Source organism: Helianthus annuus, chromosome 13 (assembly GCF_002127325.2).
Source record: "Helianthus annuus cultivar XRQ/B chromosome 13, HanXRQr2.0-SUNRISE, whole genome shotgun sequence".
Classification (NCBI taxonomy): Eukaryota; Viridiplantae; Streptophyta; class Magnoliopsida; order Asterales; family Asteraceae; genus Helianthus; species Helianthus annuus.
Window position 1 is genome coordinate 95,342,105 of NC_035445.2, and position 25,194 is coordinate 95,367,298.

General features: G+C 38.3%; 1 protein-coding gene and 1 pseudogene across 1 annotated transcript; one reads left to right on the forward strand and one right to left on the reverse strand.

Moving 5' to 3' along the window:
- Window positions 1-810: 810 nt before the first annotated feature.
- On the reverse strand, window positions 811-2,164 carry LOC118485699 (annotated as a pseudogene).
- Window positions 2,165-12,723: 10,559 nt separating this feature from the next.
- Window positions 12,724-15,303, forward strand: LOC110901374 (receptor-like protein 46). The gene is made up of 2 exons (XM_022148205.1): window positions 12,724-14,143; window positions 14,195-15,303. Exons 1-2 carry the CDS (start codon window positions 12,724-12,726, stop codon window positions 15,301-15,303), a joined length of 2,529 nt encoding a protein of 842 aa, XP_022003897.1.
- The last annotated feature ends 9,891 nt before the right edge of the window (window positions 15,304-25,194 follow it).

Genomic DNA, 25,194 nt, shown 5'->3' on the forward strand with positions numbered 1-25,194 from the left:
GTTGACGTGACGTGTGGTGATTGGGTGTGTGTAAGAGAGGGGACTCTCCCCTAAGAGAGGAGTGCCCCTCTCACCCTTATGCGGTAACTAGTCCCCGACCTTCCATCCCTTCCATGCGGTGAATGATGATGGCGGCACTCCTCCCCGCGCGATAACTAGTCCCCGACCCCCTCCTCGAGAAGTGCCCCGCTCACCCTAAACCTTCCTTCCAAGCCATCCAATCACTTGGCAATCAATCTAATGCTACTGACCTTCTTTCCCCAAAAAATTCAAAAGAAAAATCAGTTGTTTCAGAAAAAAAATAAAAAAAAAAAAAACCGGCAGCATAAATTTACATTACTGCAAAACAAATTTATGGGTGACGAAATGCGTATTGTTAAACAAACTTACATTAATGTAACGTAAATTTACATGTCGAGTAAGTGCCGGCTCGGCAAGTTTTTTTGATAGATGTCTTGGTTAGATGTTCATCTACGTTTTTATGCAAAAGTTGGTTGAAAAACTCATATGGGAAGTAAGATTTCCACCGATGGTTCATGAGTTCGGACAACTTAGAGTGGTTCTCAGGTGAGAACCGAATCCTATATGTGTGTATATGTCATCTTTCTTTACATATAAAGATGATTAGTTTTACATGAAAAAGTAAAGTCAAATACGTAAAATAACCAACTAGCTTAAAATTTTTATCAAAACGAAAACGAAAGGATGTATTTAAGAGCAAGGACAGAAAAATATGACTCGCGTGCAAATTGATAAACTACGTACGTATTAATTTGTAGTATCCAAGAGACCCCATTATTGATCATACACATAAAGATTGCATCACACACGTCGCTGATTAACACTCCGAGTTTAAGGTCACCTTGACACTTTTATACTAGACTTATTTGGAGAACAAGCTGTGAAACAATTTATAAGTTACCCTACGTACCTATGAACATAACAAATAATAATCTGATATATAAACGAACTCTCTTATCCTTGACATTTTTCTCCTTGAAATCAGGATTAGCCAGAGCAAGTGTTCGTCCTTGATCAACCTTGTCTACTTCTGAGTCCTTGAAATCAGGGGCGCAAGCGTTCTTGGTTGACCAACCTTGTCTACTTCTGAGGATTGAAAATAAAAGTTGTAGGAGTTGATCCCAGTATAAACTCCATCATCCTTGACAGCGGTAAGCCTTTCACCATTTGTAAGAAGATCATGTTGCGTGTAGGAGAACGGCACATCACAAGCAGCCTTGGAAAAACCATAAGCCTTGTCTGTCTTGACATAGTTGGATAGTGTGCGTTTAAACAGTTTGTTTTCCCCTCGGTTATGAGTGCACCGCAGAAGTAGTTGTTGCCCAGATTGCGAAGAGCAAAGAGTTCGTCGCTTATTTTGACAAATGAAAACAACGTGTCGTTAGAGTGGTCGTTCTCTTCTGCGTCAGCCCATATCCAGTTGGGGCTTCGCCGCCAGAACTCAACTTTCCATAGTACAAGCTCTTTATCCGATAGTTTCCATTGGAAGTGGGGAAGAGTTCGTGGGCCACCCGTGGATCTCCAATGTCCAATCCTGGCTCGAACTTATGGTAATTATAGTATCTGTCCTGGACACGTACGGGAGCAAAGGTAATTGCCACTTAGGTCGTTAGATTTGAATGAGACTTTAGAGGGAAGTATAACAAGTGTTTCCCAATCAACTGTAGGGAAAGTGTGTCCCTTATCAGACTGGAGCGCCAAACCTCCTACACTGTCACGCACGTTCACTACGTACATAGACTTGCCGATGCTTAAAAATTGGAAACCTGGCGTTTTTTGTGAAGTCAAATTAGAATAAGCACGGAACAAGGTGCATGCGGGATTTGTTGTGTCTTCCTGTGGTTTGTCGGCGGCGGCAACAATCCAAAATGTCCCTTGGCTTTTATGGGCTACCCAATACTTATTGTTGAAGCAAGATCTTATGTGTACTAGTGTCACATCCCCAGTTTTTGAAAGCTCCATTGCAAACTTTACACGGGGACTCAAAATTTGACTTTCACCGCATTTTAAGATATTCGATGGCCGATTTGTTAGGGGATTTTCGACGGGGCACAAATACGGACCTCCAGAGGGGGATTGCAGCACGAAAAACTTTGGGAGCGACGTCATGGCTACGGTGTGTTTTATAGGGATTACGGGTGATGTTGAGGGATAGATTAGGATGTTGTTTTATAGGGAAACCAGGTGTGTTTTGAATGTTTTATTCCGTGCTCGATTCTTACATTACGTGCGGGAAAGGAATAACGAAATCCTAAAGACAAAAAGGAAGGAGATACGTTTCTTCTTTCATTTTCTATTATGTTTCTGTATTTATATTTCTTCTCATAGCTTAAATTTGATGAAGAATTCAGATCGTAAACTATATTTAATCTTTATTTACATTTCAAAATAATATTTTCTAATTATTTATTATTATTAAAAAACTAAAATGTGATTGTTTCCTCTCTAAACACAAAACATATAATAAGGGGACTAGTGATAGAATTCTGTCACTCGCACTATCCAATTAAATCATGTCATGTCATCACCCAATATTCTATCACTAGTGATAGAAATGTAGAGGGTGGTATCACTAGTGATACAATTCTATCACTCCCAAATTTTTTTAATTTTCATTTTAAAATTAGAAATTAACAATAAAACACTAAATTATAAATTTCATTAAACTTAAAAAATAAATTACATAGCCAAATAAAAAAACAACTAAACGGGTGGCATCTCCCAACCCCACTTTGCACAAATCGCGCGCTTTTGTTGAATGACAATTGACTTGAACGGTTCGTCGAGATGGGCGTGGTTTTCACACAAGATTTTTAAATCATTTTGTCTTTCATTCGTTTTCAAGTGTTCCATGTACGCCTGCTCGCGTTCAACTTTTAGGGACATAATTGTTTCTTTTCTTTGTTCGGCCTTCTTGAATTGGGTCATTTTCTCCTCTTCGATTCTGAAGATCGACTCCGCCACCGCTTCCTTCCCTTTGCTTGACGATTCGCCACTTTTCTTGCGTCGTGGCCTTGTAGGTGTATCTTCTTCAACGGGGTCGTCAACGGGTTGATCGGGTTCGTCAAGGGGGTCGTCGTTTAAGTTCATTTGGGGCAAGTTATCCGACGCGGAAGTCGTGTAGTTCCCCGAATCGGATGTCTTTGATCTTTTCGAACCTCCTCGTTTTTTTTGGAGCCGTAGGACCACGCATGTCAACCAACTCAACGGGGACCCACTTCGGGTGATTTCTCGCAACTTCCCATGCCGCCACGTGTGGAAAACCCCTCTTTTTGTACAGTCGGCAATACTCTTCGGTGGCTTGTTGCATGATTGTCGCCTCGCTCGCTCCACTTTGTGGGTTTCGGTTCTACATAAAATATAAAAAGGTAATATATTTAAAAAAATCTGTTTTATAAAAAAAACAGTTTTCTGTTTTATTAAAAAAACAGCTTTCTTTTTTATTAAAAAAACAGTTTTCTGTTTTATTAATTTTTTTTCTGTTTTATAAAAAAAAATTGTTTTATTAAAAAAAATAGTTTTCTGTTTTATTAAAAATACAGCTTTCTTTTTAAAAAAAAAACAGTTTTCTGTTTTATTAAAAAAACAGTTTTCGGTTTTTTGTTAAAAACAGTTTCTTTTTTTAAATAAGAGTTTAAAAAAAAATTAAACTTTATAAAAAATACATACCTTTTGAATGAAACAAGCGTTGAACTTACTAATTTTCCCGTTCAAATCCATCCATTTCGACGTCATTTGGTCCATGTTTCGTTGCTTTGCACCAGGAAGTCGGACAAAATGATTAATGACCCGTCTCCAAAACGTTTCTTTTCTTTGCGCGTTGGCATGTTTCTTGCTCTCCGAGATGTGCAAGTACGCCTTCACCAAGGACACCTCCTCCTCGCTCGTCCAATGTTGTCGGACGGCTGGGACGATTTCTTGAACGTCGTCATTTTCTTCTTCTTCCTCTTCCTCGTCAAGACTTTGTTGTGGTTCACGATACGCGTTTGCCAAAAGATGGATGAGGGTGTTGTCTTCTTGTAGTGGGTCGAGTGTGTGGGGTTGGGTTTGATACGTTTGGGTTGAAATTGGTGAGGTTGAAACGGTGGGACAAAGGGTTGGTTTTGATACGTTTGCGATTGAAAGGGTGGATATTGTTGGGTTTGAAAGGGTGGGACTTGGTCGGGTTCGTCTTGCAACCTAAAGCGCGTCGGCTCGCCAAGATTCGCTCGAACCTTGGGTCTTACGGGATTTTTCTTCGTACCCGAACCTCTTTTTTTCGAACCCTCACCTCTCTTGCTTGATCCTTCCATGTTTGTTGTATTATTTTTGAGTTTTTGAGTTGAATTTTTAGAGAGTTTTGGAATTGAATTGGAGAGTTTTTTGATTGAATGGGGGGGGGGGAGGGGGATAATTTGGATTTTATATAAAAACCCACAAATTCAAACGGTAAAAAAATGCCAAACGGTCAAAAATATACGGTCCATTTTTTGAAATCAACGCGTGATAAAGTCGACGCGTTGAATTTATAACGCGTGAAGGGAGTGGAGGCGGCGGTGTTATAACGCGTGATAGAGTTTATCACGGTAAAATAACGTGCCACCCCGTGTGGCCTAAAGGGGTAACTTTGTAGGATGGTAACCAAGTTTTAAAAGTGTTTCAATTAGGTCACTCAAGTTTCAAAAGTGTTACAATCAGGTCACTCAACATTCATTCTTCATTAAAATTAAGGGATTTTTTCATCCATTTCATAGTTAACCGTGGCGATGTGGGTTTTTTGTTTCTTTTTTCTCTTTTATTTGATGCTAACGTAGAGTAATGACGTGGATTGCAACTTGTTTTTTTTTTAATTTTTAATGTAACTAAATGGTTTTTATTTTTAATAAATATAATTTCATATATTAAAATAATTCGACCCCAACATCTTATGCTCCATTCTTTTCTTGACACATGGAAAAAAAGACATGACTCGATTTGAATGTTAAGTTATTTAATTGGGACAAAGACATGACTCGATTTGAATGTTAAGTTATTTAATTAGAACACTTTTAAAACTTGGTTACTATTCTGTGAAATTTTCCCTCCCTATATATATAGGGTAGGGTTCATGTGAGAATCACCATTATCACAAGAACCACGAGAACCAATGTAAGCACAACGAAAATAAACCCACCCCACCACCTAAAAACCTAAACCCACTGTAACACCTCGTAAAATCACGTACAATGATGTGTTGACACGTGTACTAAACCCTAATGAAGTCAAACGTTGACTATGAAGGACTAATTTTGCGAAAAATCAAAAGCTTTGAATGTGGAAGGACTAAAAGTGTCAACATGCTTAAACTAAGCCTTTGAATTACCTTACACGGTTTTCGTATTCTTTTTTAGAGCCACTTGTTGGATAAACGAAACCGTTTGCAATAAAAATCAAAAGTTATGCATCGAAGGGTTAAAAGCGTCAACATGTTAATTCGTACCTATGAGTGACCTTTTAACGAACCCGGAGCGTTATGATGTTTGATCATAGTCTTGGGAATGCCGAATATTGGCCGTTTAGGGCTTCGATGCCGTTAAACGATAATACGCACAAGTTTGTGCGTTAAAAGGGTTAAAAATGTCAACATGTTAATTCTTACATCTGAGTGACCTTTTAGTGAACCCGAAGCATCATGATATTCGATCATACTCTCGGGAATGCCTAATATGGGCTATGTAGGGCTTTGATGCCATTAAACGATAATACGCGCAAGTTTATGCGTTAAAAGGACTAAAAGCATCAACGTGTAAATCTACACCTTTGAACAACCTTTTAAAAGAAGCGGGAACTCCGTAATGCTTGGTCATACTCCCGGGTGTGCCTAAGATTGGCCACTAACACTTTCATACCTCATAACGACATTATGAATTAAACTAGAAACTAATGTGCAATAATTGTCAACTATTGAAAGTTAAAATATACATGAAAAGAATGAGGGACCGTTTCTGCCAAATCAACAAATTGTGAAGCTGGGCCAGACATAGTTGCGAGCCGCGACCCGTGGGCGCTGTTGTCTTCGCGGGCCGCCAGCAAGAGAAACAATAACACAGTATCATGATTTAATGAATTGTTTTGTTATTTAGTTTACTTGATCACCACACAAAAAAATCTAAACCATGTGATTAATCTAGGGACTTGTTAATGCTTTTAAAAACCTGGTATAACACTTGTTATAATCCTAATGAGTCCCTAAAACACTTGGCATCATCCTATCAACTCATAAATACTATAAATAGGTAGTGAGTTCATTCATTCAAACTCACACCTTCATTCATTCTTTCTATACTTCTCATATTGGGGGGTCCTGAGCAATTGGGAACTTCCTTTGAGTTTTCTTCAGTCCCTAGGACCACTTGTAAGTGTTCCTTTTGTGACTAGTTCTTTTATTTGGCTTTTAAAAGCGAAAAGTCAAGCGTTTACGATAAACAGTTTGACTTTTAGTTAGACCTTAAACGGTCAAGCCATTGTTCGCAACGAACATGGCTACGCGATCGTAATTAGGTAGGTGTTAATCCCACAAAAGGGCGCCTCCTAAGAATCACGTTTTCTTGCTCAATTAACGAGTCAACATAATATTGTTTTAAAAAGTCAACGGGTCAGTTTTTGAAATAATTACGATATGAGTTTAGAATTGTTCTAAAATATGTTTTATCATTTAAACAACTTAGTAATAATTATTAGAACATGTATAAACATGTTCAGATCGTCAATTCCAGTTTTAGGGTCGGTTCGCAACCGAAAGTCGCGAAGGTTGACTTCTGCGTTGACTTTCGATTATGAACCGAATTAGGATAGTATGCTTCTGTAGCATAACCCTATAAGGTTACATTATATGATCATGCTAGTAATCTGAGTTTTAGGCAAGTTACCGTAATTATGCCATACTTTGACCGTTATGGCCTTTTTAGCAAAAATAAGGTTTTAAACACTAATAAGCTTGCAAATGATTTAGGTACTGATATGTTAACATGTTTAACATATTTTGATGTTACAAATCTAATCATAAACTGAGTTTGCATATAATGTCGTAATTTGTGCTTTAAATTGACCAAAATGCCCTTTTGGCGCATAGATCGGTTTTAAGCATAATTTTTCATACCAAACTCATTGCCTCGGTTTTATGCATACGTTCTTGAATTATGTCCTTAAATGACGATAATGCCCTTTTTGCACCTAAAATGATTTTAAAGCATAATTTTCGTACGAGAAAAATGCCCGGATAGTCCCTGTGGTTTCACCTTTTTTCACCTATAGTCCCCAACTTTCTAAAATTACCTGAATAGTCCCCAAGTTTTCAATTTTTGTTCCCGGATAGTCCCTGGGTCTAACTTCAGTTTGTTTTCTCTGTTAAGAGAGTGTGAAATGACAAAAGTACCCTTTCCTTAAAAAGCCAAACCACAGGGACTATCCGGGCATCTTCTTCATTTTTATTTATAAAACCCCACCACCACACTTCATCTTCAACCTCCTCCCACCATCACCCTCCTCCACCCTCACCATCACAGAGGTGATTGAGCCGCAACAGCCACGGCACCGGTTGAACCGGTTAAACGGGACTCCCTTTTGCTCTACCTGAAAAGGAATGTATTAATATTTAAATAGATTAATTGATAGTAATAAGATGATAATGTTACCTCACAGGCATGTGGAATTTCCTGTCCGGTAATCACTAAACGCATCAATGCGTGACCAATTTCTGATTCTGATGGACACAACTCAGCCCACTTCAGGAAATCTGAAAATCTCCACAATAACGGAGTAGGACCTTCTTCCTTCTGAGAATCAATATATCCACCATGGTGTGCTGCTAATAAGCCCTGAAATTAATAACAAAACATCATGGGCAATCTCACCTATGAAAACCCCCTAAACCATTTTATTTTAAAGAGTAAAATGCCATTTTGCCACCTCTGCATCAAGTTACAACCTAGTATTGACTAATATAAGACTGAAGATATAAGACGGATGTATGAAATTAGCAAGCAAATTGCACCTTTAAAAAAGATTCTGCGAGAATCTGAGCAATACTAGCAGCTGGCATGGAATGAGTTTGAATTAAAAGATGTGCTTCCTCAAATGAATCTTGAGCTTTGAGAGATAGCAATTGTAGCAGTTCGATTGGCTGTTTATCAAATGCCTCTGAAAATGTGAGACCCAATACGTTTGCAGCCTTTACAACAGATATCAATCTCTTACACAATCCACGCCCTCTACCATCGATGAAAAAGGTCGTTAAACTCTCCAATACCTATAATTTCACAAAATTATTTTTAAATATCAGTGCCAAAGTGAAACATATATCCACGCCCTCTACCATCGATGAACTGTTTGACCGGTTCAACCGGTGCCGTGGCTGTTGCGGCTCAATCACCTCTGTGATGGTGAGGGTGGCGGAGGGTGATGGTGGGTGGAGGTTGAAGATGAAGTGTGGTAGTGGGGTTTTATAAATAAAAATGAAGAAGATGCCCGAATAGTCCCTGTGGTTTGGCTTTTTAAGGAAATGGTATTTTTGTCATTTCACACCCTCTTAACAGAGAAAACAAACTGAAGTTAGACCCAGGGACTATCCGGGAACAAAAATTGAAAACTTGGGGACTATTCAGGTAATTTTAGAAAGTTAGGGACTATAGGTGAAAAAAGACGAAACCACAGGGACTATCCGGGCATTTTTCTCTTTTCGTACAAAACCTTTTGGCCACTGATATGTTATATTAATTAACATATTTGGATCATATAAACCTGGTCATAACATTAGTTTTCCTTAAACATCGAACTTATCGTCATTTAACGACTTTAACGCCGTTCGGCGCATAGTATGGTTTTAAACCATAACTACCAACCAAGACTTGTTACCTACTAATTTTATAAATCATTTTAAATATTTTTACACTAGGTACATGATATAAACTCAGATTCCCAAATTAGTCTTTTAAACTATGTGTGAAATTACCAAAAGGACCCTATGGAGCATAGTTTGGTCTTAAACTATAAACGCACATATGTTTGATATCTTACTGATATTATATCATAAATAAAGTGTTTTCACAGAAGATTTATGGTCGTAACATCAGATTGTACGCAAGTTCTTTTCATAAATCGTAAAATTACCAAAACGCCCTTATGAGGCATAGTTTAATTTTAAAACCTTAACAGGCATACAAGTTGATATCCTACTGATATTATAACTTGTTTAAAGTATATTGGCATATGGAACTTGTTCATGACTCATCCGGTTACTCGTTATCGCTTATACGCGCACGATTAGACTCACGTAACTAGTTTACGTAAGTTTACCGAAACGGGTTTAACCTTATCATTTTTACTTAAAAATCCAGAATGTATTTAGTTCACCCATATTATACAAGTCTTCATACTTGTTGGGTCTAAATTACATTATATTTCGGTCATCGCTTAATCTAGCGTATCGTACCGTTTTTAATACTTTAAGCTAGCCAGTCTAGGTCTACGACTTAAATAAGACCCATTAGCATTCTAAATTGGTTATATATTACCATCATTCCAGACTAGAGCCTCCCGGTAAAAGCTATCTACACTTATCAAGAGAATTATACGACTGAGTTATTTAAACCTTACTATGAATCGAGTATTAGCTCAGGTAAATACTTTTAACTTATTTTCCCCTATACGGGCTTGGGATACGGTAAATTATTACCGCTTGGTCAGGTGTGGGATCAATCGAATGCCGGATTGTGGCTATTAAATCCGCATAACCCATTTTGATACTGTTTTGTTGATAACTTAAACATTGGGGGTTAACGACCGTGTCCTGAATATCCTCGGCTCATTTAAGTTACTAATGGCCACGACCTAAGCACGGGGTGTAGGCATACACCTGACATATGCAAATGCTAAATAAATTACCCATAAGTTGGGGATAACTACTCCGTGGGTTCATAAGTGGCGAGTCAGTTAATCATGTCTTGGTTTCTATACTGGGCCCCATATGTACTGACAACATGTGAATCTGTATACAAGGTTATAAGCATAACTTTCCCAAGTTATAAAGGAATCTTTCGTGCCTTGTGCACTTAAACCAAATTTTCTTAAAACATTTTCAAATGAGTCAGTTAATTATATGTATCAGTGTAAACTGACGTATTTTCAAAAGATTAAGTGACAGGTACTATACGCAAATAGGCTGGGAGCTGCTTGGTGTCAATAAAGGATCTTGCAAATCCTTAGGATGCCCTAAAGTCTGTTAAACTTCATTTTATACATTTTATAATGATCCGCCTATGGATTTGATATTACAAGCTCGTCTGTAATTATTACTTTGGTATTTTCAGACAATTGAATTGTAATGATATTTTATATTTCAAGACTTCCGCTGTGCTGTTCAGTGTATATTTGACTATGACGATACCAACTTCACCAAAAACCTAAACCCTTCACCCTCCAAACCCAACTAAATGCTAAAAATTAAACCCTAAAACTAAATGAATAAAGTCAACTAAAAAGTCAAAAATTAATAATTGGGCTCCCCTTAATTGCTTGCGAAGGGAATCCATGCTTGGGATGATAAAATGTTCTTATGTTGACCAAAAAAAAAAAAAACAAAACCAATGGAACAAATGTAAACACCGTCGCAACCACCACCGGTAATTGAACACAACCTCATTCCCTTACAAAAACTCATACTCACCTAGGGTTCACAACCCCTAACTTCATATCTATCCCTCTTTCTCCTTCACCAGTTCACCCACCCATGTACCTCCATACACGCCACCGCCATTTCCACTGTGGTTCTTCTTGAACGTTGTAGAACATCGCCGTCTTTCTCTCTCTAGAACGTATATGTTTACAAAGTCCCTGTAAAAAAACCATCTTGTTGAACAACCACGTGGTCGCTACCGAAGCCGGATCTGGTATAGATCTAGACACGCAGTCTCCTCGTCTTCGTCAGAAACCCACCGACAGTCACCGCCACTCTAGGAGGTCCACCGACGCCGTTGAAATCGGTGTCGGCGGTTCTTCCTCCGAAGTTTAACGGTTTCTTCTGGTGGCCAAAACGATTTAGCATACTTTTGGCCAGAAAATAAATAAATTTCTGATATGTAATTGACCCGATCTCTCTGTCATTCATCGGTGTAGAAAACTGCAAGTGTGAGTTTACTTTGGTTCTTTCTTACTCTAATTTCAACATATTAACGGCCGTTACCGTCAATTCACTATTGTTCAGTTATGTTTGAAATTAATATAGGTATATGAATAAGTAAACGAAAAGGAGGGCAATTGGAGAAAAGTTGGTTGGATGAAAAAGATCGTTAATTATTGATATGCCTTGAATAAGTAAACGAAAAGGAGGGCAATCGGAGAAAAGTTTGTTGGATGAAAAAGATCGTTAATTATTGATATGCCTGAAAACCTTTTATTTGTTTAATAATTTTTGAAAGTTCGTTTAAAAATTGTAGTTTTAACTAGTATGAGTTAGCTTTGTTTAATAATTTTTTTAAAGGTCGTGTTTAATAATTTTTTTTAAAGTTCGTTAAAAATTGTAGTTTTAATTTTAATAGTATGAGGTGAGCGCACGTTTAAATCATAAAAGGACGTTAAATCAAGCCGAATTGTCGCTCATTTATTTTTAAATTGTCAATTGACACATATCGATCTATGTATAAAATAAAAGATATTTTTAATTTGTTTATCTTTTAACTCGTTGAAATAATTGTAGCATGCGAAAGGTACTTTATAGGCGAAAATTATTTTCTATATTTTTATGTATTTTCTCATCCGAAATGATACTAAACAAAAGTAAAATATAATATTGAATAAAATGTTATAATTTATATAAATTATAATATAATAAAAATATAATTTAGACTATAAGTTAAACTAGCCAATAAATTGAAGCTTATTATGGCTTCGCTTGAGCTCGGTTACAAACTTAGCTAAGGGGCTGTTTGGTAGTTTCTGAATGGTCATTAAGAGGTTACCTCTTAATGGAACTATTAAGAATTTTACCAATGAGAAGATAGAAGAATGTGACATGTGATGATTTACCATTCAAAGGTTACCTCTTAACCATTCAGACTTGAGGTTACCTGTTATTCATTTAGAGGTTTTAAACCATTAAGAGGTAGCATCTGAATTGTCATTAACAGGCTACCAAACAGCCCCTAAATCAACTCGTTTACAAACGAGCTAAATTCGAACGAGCTTTTTACAAACATACTTTGAGCGAACAACAACCTCAAACTATAAAGTTTTTAAAAAATATAAAATGTTATAATATGAGAAATTCTATTAAGATGAAAGGAAATATATCTTTTAATATGTCATGAACATTAAGTTATTTAGAATTTTCCACCAGTTGACTTGACTTGGAATAAAACAAAACAAATCCTATTTTAATTTTCTTTTTCAATAGTCATCCTATATAAGTTGTACTTAGTTCAAGAATGATTGTACTTTGTTCTGGATTGACAAACCAAAGAAAGAAAACCAGCCTCACGACTCATTCCGTATGTAACCTCGGCTAGTTCTAGTACATCTGAATCACAACTAAACATAGAACCTCTTAAAACCACAATGGCCACCACCATAAGCACACCACTAATAATATTTTCAATCTTGTTCATACTCACTTGTATTCCAACCTCATCATTCTCTTGTCCTTCACATCAAAAACAAGCTCTTCTTCATTTTAAATCCAGTCTCACGAGTATGATCAATTCTACTTCTTATCAGTTCTTACAACTAAAATCATGGAATCCGAGTTCCAATTGTTGCTCCTGGGAGCGTGTTAATTGCGACGGAACCAAAACAGTCACGGAGCTCCACCTGCATGGCTTAGTTGTTCCTCTTCCTGATATTGATCCGGCTCCGGTACTTTCCAATATCTTGGCTCCTCTTTTTCATATTAGGTCACTCAAACTACTTGATATCTCCAACAATTCATTGCATGGCGAAATCTCCGGTGATGGGTTTCTAAATCTCACAGAATTGATTCACCTTGAAATGCATGACAACTCTTTCAATGGCTCCATCCCGAGCCAACTTTTTGGGTTGAGGAATCTACGCTACTTGGACATGGGCTACAACATGCTCGAGGGGAAACTAGAACCTGAAATAGGGTCTCTTCGAAATTTGACTACACTAGTGTTAAATGATAATCGTCTCCATGGTTTCATTCCTTCTCAGCTTTTCAAACTCGATTCTCTTCAAGTTCTAGATCTAAGTGTTAATAATCTGGAGGGGAAACTAGGACCCCAACTACGGTCTCTTGAAAATTTGACTACACTATGGTTAAACATAAATCGTTTCCAAGGTCCAATTCCTTCTCAACTTTTCGAGCTCCAATATCTTCAGAATCTTGATCTAAGTGATAATAATATCACAGGGGTTCTAAGCCCTGAAGTTGGTAAGCTTCGAAATCTTGAAACACTTGCATTGAGGGCTGATTTTCTTTATGGAAAAATCCCGCAAGAGATTGGAAACTTAACCAAGTTAAGGGAAATCTCCTTACAAAGAAATCGTTTCTTCGGGGAAATCCCATCTTCAATTGTAAACCTCAAGAAACTAGAAATACTGGATCTATCTGAAAATTATTTCTCAGTGCAAATTCCAAACTTCATAGGTAGACTACAAAGCATGACTGGAATTGATCTCAGCAAGAACCAATTTGTTGGGCATATACCATCTTCGATGCAAAACTTGAGCAACTTAGAAATTCTTCGTCTCCATGACAACATGCTTATCGGAGATATCCCAACTTGGTTATTCCAAATCACAACTCTAAAGGCATTGTTCCTTGGTGGAAAAAGAAGCAACCTGATTTGGAATAACAAAGCTAAGATTATTCCCAAATGTAGTCTACATCATCTTTCTATGGCTTATTGTGGAATTTCTAGTCAAATTTTTGCATGGCTTTCATCCCAAAAAGATTTGCAATATCTTGATTTGACGGGAAACAAATTGGAGGGGAGATTACCATATTGGATCTCTAAGAGCAAACTGCAATTAATATATCTATCAGATAACAAACTCAGCGGATTAGTTCCACATCATCTATTTGAATCTGAATATTTAGTTACACTTCAATTGTCTCGAAACAATTTTTCAGGAGAGTTGCCAGAAAACATAGGTAAGCCCTAAATGTTTCGTTATCTCTCTTTGTCTGAAAATAATTTTTCAGGACAAATTCCATTGTCTATCTTCAAGAGTGATAGTCTAGAGCGTATTAACTTGTCCAAAAACAGATTATCCAGCATTAATTTACCTCTTTCGGGAGATAATTCAACTTTAACTTCCCTTGATTTATCCTACAATGATTTATCTGGTAAGATCCCTACAAATTTTCCTAAAGGAATCCAGTTTCTTTATTTAGGTGGGAATAAGTTGTCTGGCAATCTGCCTTGGACTTTGACTAAATTGGTCAACCTCAGACTTCTTGATCTTCATGAAAACAATATCACAGGCAATATACAGAACACCCTTCCTCAAATCACAACTCTTGAAGCCCTTATCCTAAGAAACAATTCCATTGAAGGATTTATCCCAAGAAATATCTCCAACCTCCGGTCTCTTCGAATTCTTGATCTCTCGTGTAACAACCTAATTGGAAGTATTCCGCAAGAGATGATAAGCCTTCCAAGAATGATTGAAACTCAAAACATCCCAACATCCTTAGACCCTTCCCATTCAATTCATCAGTCCACCTATGACGATCTTTTGCCTGGTGACTTAGTTGTGAACTGGAAGAAATATTTTCGTGGCCTAAGAGTTGACAATCTTGATATCTACTCTTTGTTGGACTTGTCCGGTAACAGAATATCCGGCAAAATCCCGCCGTCATTAGGCAATCTCAAAGCTCTAAAAGTGCTCAACATTTCTCACAACATGATTTCTGGGCACATTCCAGTGTCTTTTGGTGACCTAGAGAATATAGAAAGCTTGGATTTGTCACACAATCAAATTTCAGGTTTGATTCCTCAATCACTAGTGAAGCTCGGCCAGCTTACAATTCTAGATCTAAGCAACAATAGGCTAACAGGTAAGATTCCTGTTGGTGGGCAAATGGACACTATGAATGGTTTTGAAAACAACACCGATTTATGTGGTATGCAGATCAGGTTTACATGTCCTCAAGATATACAACCGTCAGAAGGAAGTGAAGATGAAGACGTCAAACAATCATGGTTTTTATGGGAGGGAACTTGGATTGGTTTCCCAGTTGGGTTCTTCTCATCAATCTTGATCCTGGGCTATTTTCTTGATTTTCTTCGGCTGTTTAAGATTTGGTGAAAACTTCTACTTTCTTCAATGATGGATTCTTCACTCATTGGTCTCTAGAAATATAATGAGCTCAAATAATAGTGATCACTGATCCAAATCAGTGGTTCTTTGTATTTTTCATTGATTGTTGTTTTTAGGCTAGATCTTGGAACACACAAGTTCCGGGGACAGTTAAGTTATGTTTAAATTAAGTTTAAGTTATGTCTTTATCTGGTGTCTATTTGAACTAGTTTTATACCCGCCCGGTGGCTGGGTACTCTAGTGTAATGAAATATCAAAACTTTCTTTCTTTGAATTCTAAACAAAATCAAAAAAAGTTTGTAATTAGAGTACAAGTCATATAATGTAATGAGATTTACCGAAAGAACTGTTGTTTTTCATCTTGTTCTTGCTTTATAAATGGCTTCTAATGCAGTGATCGTCCCCTAGACGTTGTGCCCAGCTACCAGTTGCTACCAGTATATGTATATGTTTGTATACTCTATTTAGCCTCACTATTTCCTCGGTCTACCAAAAAAAGATATGATGTTGAATAGTATGCGACAACTTCAACCTATTTACATATTAATGGGCAATTCAGGTTATAGTATGTAAAACGTCTAGTCATATTTAACAAACTAAATATATATATGAGAAGTTCAGCTTTTTGGATAGAAAGGGAGTTGGGTCAAACTGATCCGACCCACATTAACTTGTACAAGAGAATTCTCATTTTGATCTGAACCCAACCCTTCTGAGTTGGGTCACACTCACAAATTGGGCCATGGGGCTTATTGGACCGCACACTCGAAACTTGGTCGCACACTCACGACGGGCCTTGAACTAAATGGGCCGCACACTATTGTGAGTGGTATGATGGACTGTAGATTATTATTAGAAATCATGGACCTATGACATGAACCCGTATGTGGCCCGAATGCCTGCTATGTGTTATAAGATGATTTTTGTAGTGAATGCAACTTGTTAAACATGTGGAATACTTGGATGAAATCCTAACTGTTATTGGTAACCATAATAGGGCTTGGTTGACCAACTTGAAACAAAGTAATACCACCTTACCGAGCAAAACTAAGGTGAGTTCACTGCTCTTTTCACAAGCATGCGTCCTGAGGTGACAAACAAACAAACTTACATCCCTGTAGGGGATACTTTACAAACATATATCCCTGGAGGGGATACGTTACAAACTATAGTTTAAATTCGATGTTGGATAGTCTACTCACCTCTATCACTTAAGTCCCATCTTACTACCGAACTAGTTGCTTGGAGGGCAACGGGGTATTAGTTGGTAGCGCTATTAGGCTTGGCAATCTCACGACGTACCTGGATAGGAGGGGCGTGAACTAATGACCTTAAACACATGACTAATGTTGATAGGCGTGGGGGAAGGGCAAACAAACAGCCGTCTTGTGATATCTAGTTATTATCAACATGACTTTAAACTAAACACTTGACAACTGAACGTTTAACAAAACTGTGAACTCGCCAGCTTTATGCTGATACACTTTTCTGCATACTTGCAGGTCGAAAGATACGTGATTTGGGACTTGCAGTCAGGAATGCTGGAGTGGTCATGGGTCGTGATATATGGAAAGACGACATGTGTCGATTTGTTTTCAAATATTATGGTTTTGAATTGCTTAAACAATAACTTATGCTTCCGCTGAACGTAAACTTGTTTTTAAAAGAATGTTTTGAGATACACTATTTACATTGAATGAGAATTTTTACTTATTATATTATTGTTAGTTCAACGTGATTACTGGCTAGATCCTGATACGTTACACGCCTCGCGAGGATTTTCGCACGTGGTATTTTAGGGGTGTGACAAACTTAACTACCAATGTTTGGTCGGCTTCACATAGTTTGCCGGATTCGTCTATTTACGTTACCGCCCATTGGATCGATCCCAATACGAGGCAAATGATGAAGTGTACGATTGCGCTCAAATTATTTTGATATCGACATACAAGTGAAAAAATATTTTATGTTTTAGATAAAATAATAAAGCCTATAAATCGGAAGAAAAAATATATTCTTAGTCTCTTTCGATAATGTCTCAAACAATATAAAACAATATAAATGTGGTTCAAATGTAATAAATAAAATATAGTCGTATTTGTGGTGACATTTTTTTTTTTACCATAGTCGACGTGTTACACACATCGTTAACTTGGTTGTGTAAGACAAACTCACAGTTGAAAAAATAAAAGAAATCAAAGAAGATTAAAAAAAAAAATGTTACACGACGTTTTTATCGTTAGTAAAAAAATATTGGGAATATAGAAAATTTGTCACGATACAAGAAAACCATTATTTGGCCCGAATTGGGATGTACCGACCCGATGGAATTATACTTGGAAAATGTTTGCTGGCACAGTACAACAAAAAGATAATTTGAATATGTTACATGGTATTCTTGCATTAGACAATTTGGTTGAAGAATTTACACCCGTGGATTGAAGATGTCTTCAAACGTTAACACAATTGCTTGAAGTTTTAAAAACCTAACTACAAATTTATCGGGAGTTTATTTTCCCACAAACCCCTTGGTACTTTAACAATTATATTTAATGTGTACCAAATTTAATGATTTTGAAAAGGTGAAATTTATAAAAAAAAATGATTGTTCCAACGAAAGAACATTTTATAAGGCTAGTGGGTATGGTGATGGTCCATCCTTGGAGGATGATCCGCCACGTAGGCGCCACGTCATAGTCCTCTCAAGGATGGATCATCCTCCAAAACTAGAGGGCATGGGAGGATGGTCCTAGTCATAGTCCTCCCCACCACTTTTATGTTTTTTTTTTTAATCTTCTACTTTTTTTTTTAATCTTCTACTTATTTTTTAACATTTAACAAATAAACTAATAAAAAAATTATCATTAATATTAAAAGACATTACATAATCATAAAAAAAATAAATTTAAAAAAAATAAACTTAAAAACATTATTCCATATATAAATTTACAAGTTTTTTGTGCATTATTAGTTGTAACTTGTGCTTTGTGAGTTTTTCAAAAAAAAAAACTTGATTTTTTTACTTTTAACCTCAAGGTTATTACCTTTTTCAATTTTAACCCTACATAATTTGTTTTTTAGTTTTAACCCAAAACTTTTCATTATTTGCAATTTAGCTTCGCAACTTTTTTCACTTATGCTTTTCATTTTTCGCAAAATTTTGTTTTACGTATAGTTCTAAATTTTTCGAGTTAATACGACACAACGTGCATGTGTGGTTCAACATTTTTACCTCTATTTTTTCATGTTTGACAGGTTCGTCGCAACACGCATATCCTAGGTCGAGTCAGTGTTGGTGGTCGATGACGGTTGTGTGACATTAGTACTATTTGACACCGTTTTATGTCCTGCCGCAACGCGGGGTGTGCTTTGGGGGTTTTCAAAGAAAAAATGGTTATGTATATTGTTGTCGTAACGTTGGCTTTGAGGGTTTTCCAAAAAAAATGTTTTTTTTACTTTTCACCCAAAATATTTCATAAATTACTTTTAACCCAAAACTATTTGTTTTTTACTTTTAACCCAAAACTTTTTATCTTTTGCAATCTATCCTTATAACTTTTTTACTTTCAACTTTGGTCATTTATAGTTTTCATTTTTCGCAAATTTTTCGCTTTATGTTTGGTTCTAAATTTTGTGACTTAACACATCGCAGCTGTGTCTTTGGTTTAACATTTGTACGTTTCATTCTAAATTTTGCGAGTTAACACGACGCAACGTGCGTGTGTGGGTTAACGTTTTTACATCGTCTATTTTTCCACGTTTGACAGGTTTAACATAATATGCGGGTCCTAGATCCACTTAGTTATAACTAAAGAATCCCCGCTGCATTACGGCGGGTCGCAATCCTAGTTATAACTTAAATTCAAACAGAAAATTTGAAAGGCCTAGGGACCATTGTTGTAAAAAAAATAAACTTAAAAAACATTGTTGATTCTACAGGGACCATTGTTGTAAATAAGCAAACCTGGAACACCTTATCACTTTGAAAGGCCGTTGTCCTCTCTGACGAAGCAGGCAAGATTCCGGCGAACCTGGAATTTTTATTTTTTTATTTTTTTATCTAACGGTTAAAAAGCAAACCTGGGGCCCACAATTTTGGTTCGTCGCCAACGTCCAGGAAGCGACGTTGAGGACGGGGACGGGGAGGGGCGGCTTGGTGTTGTTGCCGTCGCCGGACCGAGACGGTAGGGGGACGACCCCCATACCGTGTAGCCTAAAATAGTGGGGAATTCGCGCATTCCAACGAAATCGACAATAAAGGACGAGAACATAATTCAAAATTTAAAGCAATAAAAGATGTAGACAACAAAATTTTAAATAAGAAAAGGCTATAAACATTATAATAAAAGTTCTTATGAAAAATAGAGGCAACCTGTTAACATGGTGACACGTAAAGAGCCCATCAGGTCCTGCACAAATAACACTAAAGATTAATAACTTCAGTGCATTACAACATGGATGTTCTGGGTTGTTCCTTTTCTTATTTCAATGGGCCACTAAAATTATATCCAATGGGAAAACATAATATAATGGATCGAACACATTCAAAATCATCAAAAGTCTATTTTTATTCATATCACCTCCTCCTATATCCTTTAATTCAAAGATCTACATACTTATCATAGTACTATACTTTTTGCAATCACAATTAACAAAGACAACTTCAACCTATCCCTCAAAACTAGAGGTGTGCAAAAAACCAAATTAACCAAACGATAACCGAATTAACCGACAAAACCGAACCGGAAAAACCGAACCAAATAAAAAACCGGTGGATCGGTTAATGGTTTTATTGAAAACCGAAAGTAGCAGGTCGGTTATGGTTATCATTTTTTCTATACCCACCATAACCGAACCGAACCGACATGTAATAAATCTTTATAGGATTTAGGACTTTTCACCATATTTTTAATATTTGATGTTTTTGACCGAAGATTTTTGGTACTTATGGGTTTTTCATATCATTTTTTGGTTTTGGTTGAATGTTTATTTGAATTTATGGAATGTATCATATCACTTTATTTTAATATTCGATAATAATTGGTATTAATATTATAGATTATATGTATTTCTTAATACTATGTAATATACTAATATATACAAATCTGCAATAGCAATTTATTCCATGTTAAAAAAATTAAGTTATTTTTAGCTAAGCTAAATACACGGTTAACCACCCATAACCGACCTGCTATAACCATCAAAACCGAATAACCATAACCACCATAACCGATTGGTTATTGTTATTGTGACAACTCGTAATTTGAACCTACTTTGTGTAACGTTACGTGCTTACGTGAACTATGTTGATTGAATGTTATGTTTATTTTTATGTGAATGTGTGTTTGTACAAGTGACCCGACCGCACAAGACTCACGAACGCACAACACTTACTTGAACGCACAAGGCCATTTGGGCCGTATTCCTTGTAACCGGAACCAATGGGCAACCCAAGTGGGGTTCGGCCCATCCCTCTTTGATTGTTTAACAATTAGGGTGTTTGTAACCACCATCCATTGTTACCAAAGCACTTTACACACACACAAAGAAACCCTAGCTCTCTCTCTCTCAACCGAAACCAAGGCAACCGAACACCCTCCACTATCGAAGATCTCCTTGTTCGGATTATTCTCTTTATTAACCGGTTAGTGCTTGATTATTCGCAAATGATGATTTGATTGTATATGATTATGTGTTAGAATTCATGAGTAGGGATGTTTACATGATAATTGGATATCTTGCAATATGTTGTTCGGATTCTTGTTAAGTTGATTTTGAACCGAATGCTTGTTAAATCGGACATGTTATGTTAAACGTATGTTGCCATGATTCGGGTTACATGTCATTGATTTGGAGCCGTGTAGTTGTTAATCAAATGATCCGGTTGCATATTATGTTGATATTGAATTACTGTTTTTGTTGATGATGATTTGAATGAGTGAAACTGTTGAACATGGTGTTTGATCCGACTTGTGAAACCGATAAGTTGTTAGCTGGATTTACGGAGTGATTGTTGCTGTTTAATCATGGAAATCTGTTACACACCTTGTCTCGACAAGAGATTGCGAGTCGAGAACTCCTAGTCTCGACTCGAGACCATAACACCGGCACATGGCAACACAACTCGAGACCGTGTAGTCTCGGTCAGACCAAGATGACCCGAGAACTCCTTGTTGCGACTCGAGAACCCGAAACCAGTACAACCCGAGACCGTCTTGTCTCGACTCGAGATCTCTGGTCTCGACTCGAGACCATATACACGTACACACTGTTGGACTTGCACACTGTCACGAGCCCATCTGATTGGGCCGCATATTTGGACTTTGTTTATGTGAAGCTACTGTTGAACTGCTATGTTTATACGTGAATACAATGGTCAATACTTGTACACAACTTGTTACGAGACGTGTAGAACATACGTGCAATACTAGTATATAAATCTGATTGGTATGATAACTGTGATAGGACGTGATTGATCACTTCGTAGCTTAATTGAACTGTTGTGTATCATACCGAGCAATCCCAGGTGAGTTCATTACATTTTCTCAAGCATGCGTCCCGGTGGTTTGGGACAACTAGTAAACATTGGAAGGGAACACTGGGTAAACATTTAAATTGGGTTTTGATTATTGAACATTGGGGTCTGGACACTTCCAGGTTATTAAGGGGCACACTCCCCGGATACATATGGGCACACTCCCTAGGGTATCTAGCATGTTATGAGCAACATCGTAACGCAACATTGAATCGCATTAACATACTTCTGGTAACAAAACACGTTAACAAAACCTTGAACTCACCAGCGTAGTCTGACGCACTTGTTTGCATGCTTGTAGGTCGTTAACCTTGGAACATGGACTTGCTATCTGGGAGTGCTGGAGTGGTCATGGATCGAATCTCTTGGATTAACTTACATTTAATACATTGGTTTTAAGTATTATTATGAAACATTTGCTAAACGATTTATTACATGCTTCCGCTACACAACACTTTGGGAATTGATATTATGTTTTATTTAAGTATTTACCATTGGTTCAATGTGATTGGTGGCTCGAACTCTGATGCGTAACACGCCTCGTGGGATTTCCGCAGGTGGGATTTTGGGGGTGTTATAGTTTGGTATCAGAGCCACTGGTTATAGTGAACTAGGTTTTAAAACGTTTTGTAAAACCAGACTATAACCAAACAACTTCGAAGATCGATCATGACACTCAGCTCCAGATTGCAAGGTTCGTCTCTCTCACTTTATACATTACTTGCTTAGCAGTCACACCCTCACAACGTATATGAACTGAAACATTTAACACTATAGTGACTTGATAGTGTGACACTACTCTTCGACTCATGTGAACCATAGACCTGTGATACCATCTGTTGTGTTGCTTGAACGGGGGAAGCTTCGAGCGCAAGCTAAGAGGCACTGAGATAAGCATGCAAATTGCCTTATTATTATGGGTGCACACTTAATAATAACGCGGGGTGCATGCAAGTCCCAGTGAGGCTTATCGAGCGTGAGAAGGGTTCTGCCTTATTTTGTGTACGAACTTGGTAGTGAATAGATATTAGTATGATACATGAATTCCACCTTGATCGACTCCTAAATCAGTTCATTTCCAACTATAGAATCATGAGTGGACGAGGACACGGACGTGGCAACATCAACATGACTCAGGCTGAGTTGACTGACTTAATCAATACCCGTGTGGCTGAGGCCTTAGCAGCCTATCAAGCTGGTACGGAACGTACCAAGTACTCTTTACTCTTATACCGCGTACACGTCTTTTCACTCCTATAATGTGTTCTCTTTCGTCCTTTAGGTCAGCAAGTGCAACCTCAACCCAACCAGCTTGCGTGTACGTTTAAAATGTTTATGGACTGTAAGCCACAGACCTTCACCGGAACTGAGGGGGCTGTGGGACTTCTGAGATGGTTCGAGAAAGCAGAGTCTGTGTTTGCCATCTGTAACTGTCCCGCTGGGGACAGGGTGAAATATGCTGCGGGTACCTTGGCGGATGGCGCCCTAACGTGGTGGAACGCCCAGGTACAGTTGTTGGGCATCGAGGCAGCGAATGCCACAACCTGGGAAGACTTTAAAGAACTGATCAGGGAGGAGTACTGTCCTCGGGATGAAGTCCAGAAGTTGGAAAACGAGTACTACGACTTGAAGATGGTTGGATCTGAAGTCGAAGCATATGTGAAGCGATCATATGAATTGGCCGACATGTGTCCGAACTTGTCCCGGCCTATGTCTCGGAGGATTGAGTTATTCATCAAAGGGTTGCCTCCGCGTGTGAAGAGTTTGGTCACTGCAGCCCATCTCAATGATTTGACACAGATTGTTCGACTGACTCATAAGATTGTGGACCAAGAGGTAGAGAGCAATTCGTTACCCTCGCGCATTTCAGCTACTGCAGCTACACCCACTGCTACTACATCTGCTAATGATAACAAACGGAAGTGGAGCGACTACGACAAAGCATCCAGTGCTGGTCAGACTCAGAAAAGGCCAGACAACAACAACAACCGCAACATCAGCCAGTCGTCTTCTGTCAATCAAGGTCAGGGAAGTAGCCAAAGTCAGGGTTCATATGCAGGGAGGAAGCCACGGTGTAACAAGTGTGGCTATCATCATTTCAGGCCGTGTGGTCGGATATGTAACAGGTGTGGTAAGGCGGGCCATGAGGCCAGGGACTGTAGCGCCTCCCAGCCCAAACACCAGCACCAACAGAACCAGCAAAACCAGAGACAACAGGGACAACCACCTCAGCAGAACCAGGGTTTCAGGAAGGGGTGCTATCAGTGTGGTGACGAGGGCCACTTTAAGCGGGACTGCCCTCAGCTAAACCAGAACGCTAACGACAACAACCGCCCGAATGATAACAATGCTGGGAACAACAACAACAACAACGGCAACAACGGGGGTAGTGGTGCTCGAGGCAGAGTGTTCCAGCTTGGAGCAGGGGATGCCAGGAATGACGGCAACGTTGTAACTGGTACGTTCCCTGTTAACAATCGTATTGCTTCTGTATTATTTGATTCGGGTGCCGATTGGAGTTATGTGTCCCTAGAGTTTAGTCAACGATTAGGGATAACCCCAACACCTTTAGAAGTTAAACAAGTAGTAGAACTAGCAGATGGTAAGACGATAGAAGCCTCGAATGTCCTTTTCGGGTGCAAACTAGATCTCGTGGGTCAAGTGTTTGATATTGATCTCCTTCCCGTTACGCTCGGTAGTTTCGACATAGTGGTAGGCATGGATTGGTTGTCTAAACACCAAGCAGAAATTCTGTGTAAGGAGAAGATTGTGCGTATTCCTCTCCCTGATGGAGAGTCATTATTAGTTCAAGGGCATCGTAGTGGGACGATGGTTGGTATTATCTCGGCCATGCGTGCACAACAGTACCTACAAAAGGGGTACCCTGCAATGTTAGCGTTAGTCACTAACGCTCAGTCTGAGGAGAGAAAGATCGAAGACTCGCCAGTGGTGCGAGACTTCGCCGATGTGTTTCCAGAGGAGCTACCAGGGTTACCTCCTCACCGTCAAGTAGAATTTCAGATTGATCTTGCGCCGGGAGCGGCTCCAATTGCTCGAGCTCCCTACCGGCTAGCACCTGGAGAGTTACAGGAGCTGTCTAATCAGCTACAAGAGTTGTTGGATAGAGGTTTCATTCGACCCAGTTCTTCGCCTTGGGGAGCCCCACTACTATTTGTAAAGAAGAAAGATGGGTCATTCCGTATGTGTATTGATTATCGAGAGCTCAACAAGGTGACCATCAAGAACCGTTATCCGTTACCCCGGATCGACGACTTGTTTGACCAGTTACAGGGGTCAAGTTTCTATTCGAAGATCGACTTAAGGTCGGGTTATCACCAGGTAAG

Coding starts and splice junctions, on each gene's coding strand:
- LOC110901374 (XM_022148205.1), top strand. CDS start 12,724: ATGATCAATTCTACTTCTTATCAGTTCTTACAACTAAAATCATGGAAT. Junction 14,144..14,194: donor AGAGTTGCCAGAAAACATAG/GTAAGCCCTAAA, acceptor ATAATTTTTCAG/GACAAATTCCATTGTCTATC.